The following is a 15,594-nucleotide window of genomic DNA, read 5'->3' as shown; positions in this document are numbered from 1 at the left end:
AGGATCCAGTGATGCCTGAGTTGTAGCTCTCTCTTTCTCATCGTAGATGACATGGTAGCACTGGATTGCATTCTGAACGGCTACTGCAGCCTTCATGTACCGTTCTGTGTTCAGGTCTTGTGCCTCAAAAGCTGACAGTGCCTCCTCAGATAAAGAAGAGCCCTTGCCTTTTCCTGCATCGTGAATTTCCTCGGTCCTTCAGTTACTGCTGCTTCCTCTTTGTCTCTCTTTGTCCTCCCTCCAGTTCCAGCAGGTCTTCATTACTGACCTCCTGTGGTACACCCTGGAGTTCCGTGAAGTCGTCCTCCTGCAGATACATCTCTAGCTTCTCACTGAGGGTCACTCAGTCACTGAAGACCTCACTTTTGCATCCTCAAAAGCCCGAAACTTGAAGGTTCCTTTGGAGGGGACTTAGAGTATATGTTCATATTCGGTCTATGTGGATTTTGGAATTTTTCTACTCAATTTCTTTAGAGGATCATCACTGATAGTAATTATAAAAAGAACTGACTCATTGGAAAAGACCCTAATGCTGGGAAAGATTGAAGTCAGGAGGAGAAGGGGATGACAGAGGATGAGATAGTTGGGTGGCATCACCGACTCGATGGACATGAGTTTGAGCAAGCTCCGGGAGTTGGTGATGGTCTGATGGACAGGGAAGGCTGGTGTGCTGCAATCCGTGGGGTTGCAAAAAGTCAGACATGACTGAGCGGCTAAACTGAACTGATACAAAGTACATGAAACATTCTCTAAGCATCTTTTTTTTTTTTTTAAATCGTATCTTCATTTTAAGTAGGTTTTGTTTAAATCAGGAACTCAGACTATTAATCTTTACTATTAAGCTTTTAAGTCTCCAGTGCAGATGGGTTAAGGAGTTAACCTGGGGCATGCTAAAATTGGGACGGAGCGTCTGACAGTTTTCAGTGCATCGCACTGGACTTGAATAGGGTTGTCGTTGATCCCCACTTCTCTTAGGAGTGGCAAAGTTAATTGGTGAAATATTAAGGAACTGGCATCACTCTGACATAGCCTTTCTATGTCTGTGACTTAACTGGCTAAGTGGAAGAGTAACCTGAAAAAATTGACCTTTAAATAGATTGTTACGTTTAAAGTCACTTGGGGACTATGGCTTTATATGACAGCTTAGGAAGTTCATTTAAGAAGTAGGAAACTGATTTCTTGTGTTTCAAGTGTTTTAACAGGTAGCAAAAGTGAAAGAGTTTTATCTTTGAGTGAAAGTAGCAGCAGGTGTTCTAGTGAACTGTTGTTTTGTGGCTATGCTTGTTCTTTATATATGCTGCTGAGTCATTATACTTTCAGTATGTTTTGAGAAGCAGTGATTAAGAAGTTAAAAGTTTGAGTCTTGATCTTAGATCTTGAATGAACCTATTGGACAATTGGAAAGCGATTCCTGGATGTCTCTTGAATCCACTCATTTCTTTCTTCTGCTGCATCTGTCATCCAAGCCACCACTCCATTTCTCTTGGACTGTTGCTGTGGCCTGGTGACAGCCCCCCTCCTTCTCCCAGTTTGGTCACTTCATCATCCTACTTGACCCTTCTGATAGGTAATCACATCCCAGAACCTCTGTCCTCACCATGACCGACCAACTGCATGACCCGGCTCCCGCCTCACTCCTCTCTCGTTCCAGGCTCCCCGCTTTGCTGTGGTGATTTGTGGCAGGCTTACTCTCCCCAAGGGTCCTCACCAGCCCCTTTGCTAGGATGCCCTTCCTCCAGGTATTCCCTCAGTTGCTTCCTCAACTTTATTTCCTCACTGCTCCTTGATGAAATGTCACCTCTGCAGAGAGCCTGCTCCAACTACACTCTCTAAAACTGGATTCCTCGTTCTACTTTATATCTCACAGTGGCACTTACCCACTGTCTCATGAGCTACATCTGTTAGTCTGTCTCCATCACTAGACCATCAATTTCCTGAGACTAGGGGCTTGTCTCTATCATCAGTGTCTAACCTTAGCAAGCACACAGGAGTGCTCAGAAGTTTTGCTGGTGTCAAGCACTGAAGTGAAGTGAAAGTCGCTCAGTCGTGTCCGACTCTTTGCAACCCTATGGACTATACAGTCCATGGAATTCTCCAGGCCAGAATACCGGAGTGGGTAGCCTGTCCCTTCTCCAGGGGATCTTCCCAACCCAGGGATCCACCCAGGTGTCCAGCATTGCAGGCGGATTCTTTACCAGCTGAGCTATCAGGGAAGCCCATTAAGCACTGAAGCTCATATTAAACACACCTGACAGGGTGTGTAGTTGTAGTGCTTAGAGATGTGTCCAAGTCCCTGACGTGACGAATGAAGTGCATAGGTGCAGCGAGCTTTGCTTCTCCACTCCTTTCCTCACTCCCCTCCTGTAACGTCTCTACAGTTCCTGAGGATCTACATTAAATGATTTGTGTGGTGTAGTTAGGCAGCTCACCCAGCAGAGGGCGGTAGAGCCAGGGCTATAGCAAGAGCAACTTGAGTGAATTAGCTTTTTGCTCTATTTGCACAGAATCAAAAATTTCAGATTTAATTAGTAGGCTTTTTCTTTTAGTTAGGTGGGAGTGGTCCTCAGATGAAAATCAGCCCTTCTTTTTGAATGAGAGTTTCCAGTCTTTAATTGGTTATCTTTAAAATACTAAAGGGTTATGCTAGGATGAACCCCTAGCTGGTGCAATGGTAAAGAATCTGCCGGCCAGTGGAGGAGACGAGGGTTTGAAACCTAGGTTGGAAAGATCTCCTGGAGGAGGAAATGGCAACCCACTCCAGTATTCTTGCCTGGGAAATTCCATGGACAGAGGAGCCTGGCAGGCTACAGTCCATGGAGTTGTAAAGAGTCAGATACAACTGAGCAAATAAACACAAGGTAGAATGAGGATTCTTTTTATGCTCTGTGTAGTTTTTCAAAGGTGATAATAAATAAAAGGAATTATTTTTTAAAATACTGAAATATAAAAGTATGTTCTGATTTGGTACAGAATGCTAGCTTTCATACAGGTCTTTAGCAGCATTTCCTAACCCACTGTGACAAAACAAAGAAAAATGAATGTTCTTTTTCTCCACAGTTGTATTTTAATGTAAGAAGCATATAAGATACACTTATTGGTGATGGTTCTGCAATCTGTTTTTGTCATGTGCTTCACCAGAATTGAGATGGCCCTAATTGAGGGGGGCATGGGGGTCGGTGTTCACTTGGTGGGAATCGGAGCTGTTTGTGCACAGGTGTGAAAGGCAGCCCTACCTACCCCTACCCCTCAGCCTTTGCACCAGCGCACCATCTATGCAGTGACAGCCAGTCTCTGGGCCTGATATGTATCTAGTTTGACAATTTGAGCACATTCATTTCAGAGTATTTAATTCTTATGAGTATGTAAACATTCTTGTTTACCATTTTTTTTTTTTAAACTATGAGATGACTGCTCATGTAGGCTGCAGCAGTTTGACTTTTTTTCTGTTTCAGGCACATAGTTCTTTCTAGAGAAATTTCTTTCCAGAAAAAGTTGTGCTTTAGAGTGGTGCTTCTCAAACTTTAGCATACTGTAAATCATCTGGTGATCTTACTAAACTTCCAGTTGGAATTCAGTTCTGCGTGGCACCTGAGAGCTCCATTTTGTAACAGGCTCCAGGTGATGCAAATGCTGCCCGCCTGTCAACCACACTGTGAGGAGCAAGACTTTACACCTCGTCTCTAAACTGTGAAGGCGATTTGTTGTCTGCAGAACATCCATGTGGCCACTGCCGTTGTAAGTGGTGAGATACATCCTCACTCTTCTGAGTCTTGACTGACTGTTCTCAAGTACAGTGAGTGCACAAGATAAATACAGTGAGATCCATAAGTCAAAGTTCAAATTCCAAAGTGAATAGCTTTATTTTCAAAATGATTTTAATGATATTCAGTAATGTGCTACATAAAGAGTAGTTTACAATTGAATGATACTCTTCTGTTTGATTCTCATACTTTAATAGGAGAAAAGCTCTTAACTAATTTATGTTGATTATTGCTCCAATTTGTTTCTTAGAAATCAAGTGAACTGTGACACTTCATGTACAACCATGCATACATTCATTTTTATATTTTTGGTGGAAAGAAAGACAAAAACCAGTTAATCAAAACAGCAAATATTCTTAAAGATTTATACATTATGTATGAAGGAAACTATCCAAGACAAATTTTCTTTAAAAAAATATACAATTTAACATAGTTGTGCAACATATACATTTACATTTTTACTTTATCTGCCAAAATAAACCAGGTATGAAATCATTTTTTAATATTTACATAATGGCTACATTTTCATTCTTTAAGGTTCAAACAGTTAACATTTTGTTTCAAATACTTTTTACCTCTAGATGTTTAGCCTAATTGATTAGAATGAGTGTGCATTAATGAGGGCATACTCCTAAAAGTTGTGTATATGATTATTTTCTATGTGCAAACTGTATTAAAGATGGACCAGGGAGCAAAGTTTGAGGAATCCTGTTTAATGCTTATGATATCTTAATTTATGAGATTGTCATATATTAAGTTAGAACTGTATATCAGAATAGACAGACTATAAAATTACACCTTTTATAATAACTACTTGTGTAACAACCATCAGTATAATCACTTGTGTGATTATGATAAATTGTTTTCCACTTTTTTTTTCACAGTTAATGTTCACTATTTTATAAAAACTCATCCAGTTAGGAATCTGTCGAGTTTCTCAGTTTGCTGCTGAAGTGAACAATGCACAAATTCAAATTTCAATGCAGTTTCTTTAGACTGTTTTACTTTATTATTTTTATAAAGCTTGTATGGCAGCCATGCATGAAGCAACTCAATTCTTACCACATTCTATACACATTGTCTATATACCATTTATGAAATGGAAACTTTAAGAGGACATCTTTTAAGCCCTATATTCTACTTACTTTTAAAACAAAAGTATGGCTAAAGAGGAATACAGAGCTGTTTTTTTTTTTTTTTTTTAATACAATTTTAAAATATCTTGGATGACTATTCAACCTTTGCTGAAAAGTGCTCAGGGAACACTCCTCGGTGGTGCCTCTGCCTTAGACCTGTGGTCTGGTAACAGAAGTTGTATATTTAGGCCACGTGCTCTCGGGCAGTGGTTCTCAGCTGGAGCGACTACCTTCCAGGAAGCGTCAGCCAGTGTCTGAGATATTTTTTGGTTGGTGTTGGTTGGTAGGTGTTGGTAGGTAGATGTTGGTAGGTAGAGCTGTAGGCCCAGGGCAGGGATGCTGCTAGACATCCTACAACGCACGGGGCAGGCCCCCACCGGGAGGAGTTACCCGGCCCCGGTGTCAGTAGTGCCGGGGCTGAGAGACCCTAGCCCAGCGAGATAAATGGTGCAGAGGCGTGGCTGACTTAAGTTTGCAGTAATCCAGCTCCTTCATGGAAACGGTGCCATCAAAGCGACTCATCTAAGGCGAGGCCCGCCAGAGCTCGCCAGCCTACTGTGGGCACGTGACCTCCATCTGGTGTTATTGAGGAAGCTTAGAGGCAGGGTAAAGGAGGATGGCATGCTGGAATTCTTAGCATATTATTTTGAAGAACTAGCGTACATATATATACAGCAGTTACCCAGTTTATTAAATAGTCTTTATCAACGTAATGACCAGTTTCCCCTCCATTCTTTTTTTAAAACAATCCTTGGAATGAAACAGTGAGTCCACACAGCTGTTACAAGAATTGGGCTCTACCACATGTGGAGAATGCCATGTTGTTTTTGCTACAAGCCCCTGACATTTCATTGCCAAGTGTTTCTTTTCCCTTTGTTTCGTCAGACGCAAACTGAATCCCGGCACTGTGCAGACAGCCCTGCGCTACCATCACAGGCACACGCGGGCTCATGCCCGTTTTCCTGACCTCAGTGTCACATTCTGGGAGGATTGTCTATTTGTGTTATAAGAAACCCAGACAATGGGTTTTTAAAAGTTGAAAGTGTCACTGCTGAGCTCCACCCCAGTCTCCCCCATTTTATAATGAGGACGCTGAAGTTTCAGAGGCTGAGTGACTTGTCTGAAGCTTTAAGTATGTATTTTCTGACACAAAACCATCCCCACAGCCTTTGCCTCTGCGCTTTTTCTCCCAGGCCCTCCTAGAGAATGAACCTAGAAGCCGACAGAGAAAAGAAGTTACAGCAGGAGGAACGGGTGGTGGGCCGCATGGTGGCGCGTTGACATCATAAGGACCTGGACACTTGTTAAAATACAGGTCATCAGGCTTCATCCCAATCCGAAGACTAAATAAGATCATCAGGAATTGGGGCCTGAGACTCTCTGGTGAGCACACTCCCAGGTTGAAGTCATTCTTCTAGAAATGTAAGCTCTCCAGAAACAAGTACAGCAGGTGCTTTACTAGGTGGCTTCTAAGGTCTCCTTGTAATTTCCTGCAAATTCCTGAGATTGTTTATATTTTACCTTGTTTACCCTGCCTGAAATATCAACAATTAGAAGTTCACTTGGGCTTAATTTTTCTTACATGTTTAGCAACAACTGCAAACAGCTCCCTGAAGTTAAGGGGATTATACAGTAATTCACGCAAGTGCAGGAAGTGGAATGGATGACTTCCTCCTGACACTTGGGGAAGAGCCCCTGCCCTGGGAGTGGAGGTTTGGACAAGAGGTCCCAGGAGGGTGGAAAACTCCGGACTCCTGGAGAGCAAGGTGGGCAGCTATGGGTTGCAGAATATGGGGGCACCAGGACGTGGGAGAGGTTCATTGTGGAAGCAGAAAGGATTCCAAAGCAATTACTCAAATTTCAAGAACTCAACAAGGTACCAGCCAGGTCAGCCAGTTTTCGTCCTAAAGGAGAAAGGAAATGTCTTCCTCCTTCCCAGCAGGGGCTCCAGCAGACAAGATTTTACTATAAATGTTATAGATGCTAAACAAAAGTTAGTGCTGTGGCCTCTAAACCCTTTAGGCCCCTAACTCTCTGCCACTTAAGAGATTTCCTCTGCAGGAGGCTCTACCAGTCATCAAACATGTTTTGATAAGCACATCATCAGAAGAAACAGGACTCTGGAAAACAGCTGTGGGCTGACAACAGCAAGTTTTACCTCGTTTATAAACAAAGTTATAACTGAAAATGTCCTCTATGGCAACTTTGGACAAGCAGCAAAAGTTGAAGATCTGTTTTTTCCCCCAACAGTATCAAAATCCAAGCTAGTGATGTATCTACCCCTACTACTTCCACTTGTTTAAAAACAGTTGTTTTAAATAATTGGGTTCCCCCACCCCCAAAGGTTATATTTTTCTCTAAGACTTCTCCAGTTTGGAAACATGTCATGCTTCAGATACAACGTACATGATAATGTAAACTCTGGACCAGCCAGCATAAAGATCATGTTTTCCTCCATATAAAATAAGTCTTTTACCCTTTGTACCCCTGCCCTCCCAATCCCCTCACAACTTCTTTCCAAACTGACCTGCAGTTCTCATTATTACATTATTTAAGTTACCCTGGGATTAAAAAAAAAAAAATCCATTCATGCAAATAGTAACCCCTGGCTGTACTTCTGCCCTTTCCCACTACGGTGGGAGCTGCTGGGTGATTCAGCTGTTGAGTTCTGTGGTCTCATCAGTTTCATCTGGATTTTTGGTCATTTTTTCATATTTTCTTTTGAAGAATCCAAGCTGTAAGATGATATGAAAATGTTACCACTTGTGGCTTATTTTGTATGAGACCCAGACCCACCCCCTGCCCCCGGAGGCGAGGTGCTCTGGAGAGGTGGCTGTGCAGAATATTGACCTGGCATCAGCCCTTCAAGGAAGAGATTGATACCCAGAGTTGAATGAATTGCATAAAGTTAAAATTTTCAGGGTCTGCTTATTTGCAGCTGAACAAAACATTCAGGGTCAGCACAAAAGAAGGTTGGGGTAAAGGGATCAAGACCACTGGAGATAAAATCCTTACTGATTGTTTTCAAAAACTTGAGTGATAATATGCAAACAAACTTGCATTTCCTTTTTTCTTACAACATAAAACTTAGGGCAGCTCTGTGATAAGAAAATTGGAAGACAGAGGTCTTTAGGACCCTCATATTTTAAAATACGAAACAGTTCTTACCTTCCATAAAATTGCAACCAGAGCCAATAGCAAAAGGATTCCAGCGATTACACTTCCTACTATCACTCCAATTGGTACTTCAACTTTCTCATGGGGTTTCATTATCATAAGGGGAATCTGTAAGTGTATATATGAAACAATTGTGTTAATTTTAGATTGGGAAAAAAGTGAGATGGTCTAGTCAAATCCTCTAATCTTAAAAGTGATGGTCTAGAAAGGGGATGTGATTTCCTCATGATCGCAATCCTCAGTTAAACATTGTGAAGTAGAATCTCCAGAGAAAGTGAGCCTGCAAATACAGGCAAAGCACGCAAGTCTTCCCCTTTTCTTCCTTTAATTGCATCAGTACTTAGCAGGTAAGCCATCTCTGACAATCTCAGATGCTTTAATCATTTATGAAATGGGAACTTCAGTTTCTGACATCCATTCAAGTGAAAGCATTTGGAGCCCAGTCTTGGGGAGGAGAGTCAACAAATTAACCACCCAAATCCCTTGTGATTAAACAACAATTTTGTATTGGGTTCCTAAAATGTTGATTTCACTTACTCTAACTCAAGATTACTTGATAATGAGTTGTTAACAAGTAGAAGTAATATCTCAAGACTCAAGCTGACATTTTCAATGACAAATTGCCCTTGAGGCTACACGTGATTCTTAATGTCCATTTTCTGTCAGTCTTTGTGATTTTGGGCTTCCCTGGTGGCTCAGGGGTAAAGAATCCACCTGCCAATCCCTGGGTTGGGAAGATCCCCTGGAGAAGAAAATGGCAACCCACTTTAGTATTTCTTGCCTGGAGAATTCCATGAACAGAGAAACCTGGTGGGCTACAGTCCATGGAGTTGCAAAGAGTCGGACGTGACTTAGCCACTAAACCACAACATCAGCATAGCTGCTGTAAGTTCTAACAGTAATGCTGTATTCTTTTTTTTTAATTGAAGAAAGATCACAACTATTTCCTCCACAAAGAATATTCTTAAAAGAGTTACATTTTGGAACCAAATGAGAGGAGAAAACCTAACTTACTTACTTGAGTTTAACACTGAATTACAATGAGAGAAGAGCTGTGTTTCACCAAAGAATTTATGAGTTGGGCTAAATTTTAGTCTGGTCTTTTGGTGACTATAGTTCTTCTAATTTGGATTTTGAAGAGCTAATATAAAGCTTCATAAATTTAGGAATAAAATAACTAAATTCATATAGTTCACTGTGTAGTGGCCATCATATCCCTACTTCTGTCTATTTTAGAACGTCCTAATCCAGGCTCCATGGATCTTTAGGGAACCATGAGTACAAGATTTTTGTATCAGATTTTTAAGCAGGCTTAGAATTCAAATAAATCTAAGAATCATTCATCTATCTATAGGGATAGGTCAGTTTATTCTTTGGATTCCAAAAACTATTTAAAAATTATTTAAAATAGTATTTGAATAAAAAAAAATTTTTTTATAGACACAAGAAGTAGTCAGCCTCTATTATCAGTATTGAGCAGAGAAAACCATGAAAAGAAAAATCTCCCAAAAGGTTCATTAATGTTAATTTGAATTTTTCATTAACACATTTATTTAGTGCAGCTTTCTTAAAGATTTCAGCAGAGGTTCTGGTATTGTCTGAATACTGCAGTTTTCTGAAATGAACTTTTAACATATGTAGAGTATTTCCTTCTCCCAACCCCGCAGGCTAAGTTCATAGCACTCTGATTTTGAATCCCACATTTCCTTTGGCTCCATTTCTGGCTTTCCACACTCCAGCCTCTGAAGATAGGGTGTGGGCCTTCGCTGACAGCCCTAAACCAGAAGCAGAAAAGCATGCTGTGCGGAATCATTTTTGTTGGGACAGCAGTGGAACAGCAGTGCTGTGAGCACTACACGCAGGCACTGAGAGTCCAGGGTTCGCAAGGTCACTGGCATTTTAGCCAAGTCCATAGGCTGCAGCAGTGGACTTGAGGCCAGCTGCCCAGCTGGCCTTGGGGGCAGAGTCTTGAACTGGCTTCCAATTCCTAACAAAAGCATTGGGAGGAAAATGCCCAGGTCTCTGCCAGCAGATTAACTGAGCATGGAAATCCTGCTGTATCTAAACACAGCGTATTCTGAGCAGAGTTCCAGTGCAAAGGAAGGCTGTCCCATGCCAACTCACTCTTGGAACAGTGAGCCTTTGTTTTCTGTGAACATATGTTTCTTTGCCAAGCCTTTTTTTTTTTTAAATCAAGAGAAGCATTTATAGTTTTCTAGACTGAAGATCTAATGAATGGATGTGTCATATAGTGTCAGTATCATTTGTAAGGAGTACTACTTTAAAAAAAACAGCCTTCTAATAAATGCCTTATTTATTAAGCATACTTCAGCACTTAAATACTCTGAAATACTATGTATGATTCAAATGAGCATGACTTAGACTTCATGGCCTAGGATGTAGATTACTTAGTGTAAGCATGAGCAGAAAGGAGACGGGCTGAAGCAGCGAGAAGGGAGCCACAGCCAGATGGAACCCCTTGCATCCTGCTTTCTGTGGGATCACCATGTCTGATCCAACTTTGCCAACGTGGGGACATGGAGTAGGGCAAGTACATAACTGGGCTTTTTTGAGGAGCAAACACCCTTGTCAAAAGCTCAACATGCCCCCTGCGCACAGCACTGGCAGAGGGGTGGGCAAACCATCTGAGCCACCCCTCCAGTCCGACCCCTGGATACACCCCGCTACCCTCACCCCATATAAGAAAAAACAGCTCCCCTCTCAGGGTGCAAGTGAGCAAGGGGATCTGTTAACTCATTCTTGCTCCCCATCTGCTACAGCAGACAGCAGGGGCCCTAATAAATCCTTGCCTGAAAAAAGAAAAAAAAAAACTCAACATGACAAACATTAGACTTTGAGAGTTTCACTAAGGTAGTTCTATATACAGGTAGGTGAGAAGAATGACTGTTCCATGAACTGTCAGAAATGGAATGCCTGTCAGACTCCACGACCCACAGGGAGGGACGTGAGCACTCACCGTGACCGTGTTTTCTTCGATCACGTATATCTGAGGGTTGTACGTGTCAATTTCTGCAGCTGCTGTCAACTGTACTGTCTGGAAAGCCGACTGGAACATAAGAAGAAAGAGTATATTTTTATCCGAGCAGAAGTTAATGCATAAAACAACATGTCCATTATTTATTTCCTTGTGGAAAGTGACTAGAGCAAATGCCAACTCTGAAGACTCAAACATCCTTGTGTGCTTAAATCACTGATACGACAGGACCCCACACGGGAACTTCAGCCCTGTGGGTGGCTGGGCCCTGCAGTGGCAAATTAAACTGAGTCTTGGCGGGTGGGGTCTAGATATCAGCTTGTTAAAACTCTCCAGACGACTCTTAACTTGAAAACAGGGATGAAAAACAAAGGTTTAGAACTGAAGTTTTTAACTGGGAAAGATCATAGTTTAGGCTTTTAAAAGTTTGTGACATGAGAGAAAATTGAAAACTTTATACTTGCCTAAGTCACAAAATGAAATAGAAAATCAGATTCAAAAAGAAGAGAGTTTTTCCTCTGGGTACACATGTATAAAATAACACTGTTTGAGGACCACACATGTCAGTGGCCAACACCTTAAACCTTATGTCAGTGCTATGTAACAGCGATAACTTCAGATTTCTTAAGTATTTCTACAAAAATATTGGATTTGGGGCAGGCATTTGGAAGGACCTATATTTTATGCTGATGTTATTACTAACCTCCAAAAATGAAATAGTTTTACATGTGTTCCTGAATGCACTTATAGAAAAAGCTATGCACTACTGCTGAATTGTTTTCTCTATAATCAAATATTGGGACTGATGCTTATTTTGAGACAAAATAGAATGCCTGGATTTGAGAACTGCCTTCCCATGCTCTGGCTACTAGGATTGAGTTTTTCTGGTTACCAGGGCACATGATTCAATATACTCCATGAGGTAATTTGCTAAACTATATCTGGGAGCCAGAAGAAGAGAATGCATATCCAAAAAGTGAGCAATTTATTTCTTTTCCACTGGCTCAGTCTCTGATTATTCTTCTTAATTTTCTCAAGATGGAAGACTGCAGCAGAAGTTAACCCTAATCACTGGTCCCTCAAACATACATTATTTGGGGAACATTAAGAGTACTGACAATGGTTTAAATTAGAAAAGGAGTAACAGTTCAGTGAATGCTCACTTCCTAGTCCCTGCAGAGTACCGGTGAAAGCATTTCCTTACAGCACCGACAGATATATCTGCCCTGCAAGTCTGGCCGTTTGCACAAGCGCACGGTCCCCTGCACGGCTGACAAGTGGAGGTGGGCCAGCCACGCATATCCAGGAGCGGGAAGTCACACCTGCTAACATTCAGCCTTTTCCTTAGAAAGAGCAGCCAGCATGCCATTGATTTGGAGGTCTGAGCAATCGCTTTGTGATGAAATTACTTTGAAATGTTGACTTACACTGCCTCAGAAAAAGGGCAAAAAGTGGTATATTAATGGGCTCTAATACAGGAAATAGGATTCCTATTTCAGACTGGGTCTCCTAGGTAGTCTGAACATCCACTTGGCTGTTGAAATAGCTGAAAACAAGGTGGGGAGAAACATTTGACCCTTCATGGAGGAGGAAGATGTATAAGCCTTGATATACAGTAATTCCTATGAGTGTTTTTCAGGATAAATAATAACACTGCTTCAAAATTTTGCTCCTAGAAATGAAACTGTTGCTTCTGAAAACCTTGGGAAGGTACTTTAAAAAGTCTTACAGTTAAAATGATGTAGCTTTAAACAAACTTGAGAAAAACCAAATGCATTTTACAGAGTTGGAGTGATTGCCTTTTGATTTGCAACGGTTTTCCTTCCCAGCTGGCAAAGATTACTATGAAAACATTTGTTCCTCAAATCCAAGGAGCCAAGATCCAATGGGTAAAACTCAGCAGCAATCTGCAGCAGCTGGGATGGTGGCATAACTGCCTGCTTTGCTTCTTACAGTGTTTAGAAGCGTCCTGAAGGCTTGAAAGCAGCTAATGAGAAAACCAACCAAAAGCAAGCAAACAAGCAGAAAACCCAACTCCTCACTCCTCCACTTCTCTAGCAAAATTTCCCCTGCCTTTCACAGCTCTTCTGTTATTTTTTTATCCAAGAATATTGCTTATATTTTTGTTCCAGGGACAAGTTTGGAGGGAGCTAATTCTCCAATGTTACATAAAACTCCTCAGCAGGGAATGGGGTCTGTTGGAGAGATCACGAAGTGGTTAGAAAATAGGGAATAGGATACAGTTGGTAAGCACCTTAAGGACTGATTTATTCATTTTAAAATCACCTAGAGCTACAAGACTCCCTGGAGATTTTAGACTAACTTTTATTTTGCCTTAGAGCCAGTGTTAGTAAAATGAACAACTTGCTGCTTATGTAGTCAGATTTAAAGAGCTTGGTCCATCCTCCCAGTTTCCAAGCCAGATTGAAATTCTGGCTTCTGAAATCTCTATTGGAAGCAGATATCACTACTGCCAAGTCACACTTGCTGATGGAATAACACCCTGACATTGTTCTGGCACTTTCTTTGAACTTCTCATGAGATTGAAATGACTTAAAGAAAATTGTAAGCACACTGGAGATTTCATGAGACAAGGGGTAAGAACAGGAGAGCAGAGTGTTTATCTGGCTCGAGGAAGACAGATCCTTAGGTCGGAGTCACCCTCCAGGTGGTCTGAGATCAATGAGCAGCCACCTAGGGGTGTCAGGAATGAGGCTGGGATGTGCAGGCTTTGAGTTGGGTGTGGCAGAGGAGACTAGACGGTCAGGGAAGAGCATGAGGAGGCAGATAGAGAAGGTGGCCCCTCGCACCCCAGCCAGCAGAGGGGATCCTGACACCACTCTAGGGATTCCGCTGTGGTAGGCTGGCCTGTCTAAGAAGCAGACGCTTTACAAGCACCTCAGGGGATTCAGAGGCACAGCCAGGTTGGGCAGGCCTTGGAAAGGGATGGAAGCATATTGCCTTCCAAGGTAAGGTTGCTTTGGGCCACCGGGCACAGCTGACATTAACCAGAATGCTAATTTTGTAAAGAGGTGTGAACTTACAATGAAGCTTTACGTTTCCTTGCTATCCATAAACCCAATAAATAAAGCTGATACTTACTGCTGCAAAAGTCCCATTCCAAATCCTGGTGGACACATTAAGGAAGTATTCCCCTTTCACCTGAAGGTCTCTCAGCCAGCATGTGATGTTACTACATGAAGCAGTTCTACAGTTCTTTCAGGTTGGAGTCAATGATAAAAGAAGAGAAGTTAGTATGAGCTTAAAAAAAAGAAATGCTAAAATTTTACAAAGATAAAACCCAGGGAAGGATCTAGGGAAACTGGCAGTCTCGTGAACTATGAGTAATTATTATATAACCCTTCTAGAGATTCTGGCACTTTGCCTCAAAATGTAAGAAGTACATATCCTTTGCCCCGCCATTTCCCATCTGTATGGAGGGCCTCAGGAAATAATCATAAATGAGTGCAGAAAAATACAGCAAGCCTATTTACTGCACTACTATTGCTGAGAGAGAAAAAAACAAAAGAAATAATTCATGTTTATCGACAGTGTACTAGTTTATTACTGAATATATATACACAAAGGGCTTCCCTGGTGGCTTAGATGGTAAAGAATCTGCCTGCAATGTGGGAGGCCTGGGTTTGATCCCTGGGTCAGGAAGATCCCCTAGAGGAGAAAATGGCAGCCCACTCCAGAATTCTTGCCTGGAGAATCCCTATGGATAGAAGAGCCGGGTGTGCTACAGGCCATGGGGTCGCAAACACTCAGACAACTACTGAGTGACTAACACTTTCACTTTTTCGTGTATATACACAAAATTCAGTACAGTTTCGTTAGTAACCTCATGATAAAGATGCATTCCTTGAGTTTTAAAAAAGTCGTCATTAAAAGAGTCAGTGGTTACCAAGGAAGGGTTAGTGGGGAGAGAGGGATGACAGGTGTAGTTCAAAGGAGTTTCTGGGCAGTGAACTACTCTATGCCATAATTGTGCATCCATGTCATTATACATTTGTCCAGACTCATAGACTATACATCAAGACTAAACCTAATGTAAACCATGGACTTTGGGTAATTATGATGTGTCAACAGAGGGGATTTGATAGTGTGGGAGGCTGTGGGTGTATGGGGGCAAGGGTATATGGGAAATTTCTGTAATTTAAACTCATTTTGCTGTGAACCTAAAACTACTGTAAAAATTAAGCCTGTTAAAAGATGATATATTGGCCAATGAAAAAAGGTAGCTTGGTCCATTTATGTAACAGTATACATGCGCCTATTTGTAGATTAATGATTAGAAAGAAGAATGTTCAGTAAATGTTACGTGGTCAGCTGTTAGATTTCTAGAGAACTTCAGTTTCTTTGTAGTTTTTTGTGTTCCGTTTGCTTTATATTGGAAATTGTCATTTTTACAAAATCAAACATTTTCACAAAGATATGGAAACTTCTAAGAGGTATCATATTTTGGCATACTCTGAGGTGGGTTCCTCTTGGGCATTTTACATACCTCTGTTCAAATTTAGAC

The 15,594-nt window shown here is 41.5% G+C and overlaps 1 protein-coding gene across 1 annotated transcript in view; it reads right to left on the bottom strand.

The window, feature by feature from the left end:
- Nucleotides 1–3,861: 3,861 nt before the first annotated feature.
- ITGA2 (integrin subunit alpha 2) overlaps nt 3,862–15,594 on the bottom strand; it is a 104,872-nt gene continuing 93,139 nt past the window's right edge. Inside the window, exons 27-30 of the mRNA XM_065905628.1 lie at nt 14,172–14,285; nt 11,052–11,141; nt 8,066–8,182; nt 3,862–7,632 (exon numbers count right to left, since the gene is read on the bottom strand). Of these exons, the coding sequence (XP_065761700.1) occupies nt 7,552–7,632; nt 8,066–8,182; nt 11,052–11,141; nt 14,172–14,285 (402 nt within the window). The 3' untranslated portion in view covers nt 3,862–7,551. The remainder of the gene's footprint in view (nt 7,633–8,065; nt 8,183–11,051; nt 11,142–14,171; nt 14,286–15,594) is intronic.

Source organism: Muntiacus reevesi, chromosome 14 (assembly GCF_963930625.1).
Source record: "Muntiacus reevesi chromosome 14, mMunRee1.1, whole genome shotgun sequence".
Taxonomy (NCBI): domain Eukaryota; kingdom Metazoa; phylum Chordata; class Mammalia; order Artiodactyla; family Cervidae; genus Muntiacus; species Muntiacus reevesi.
Note: the sequence above shows the minus strand (reverse complement) of the source record. Positions and strands in the feature narration are given on the sequence as shown.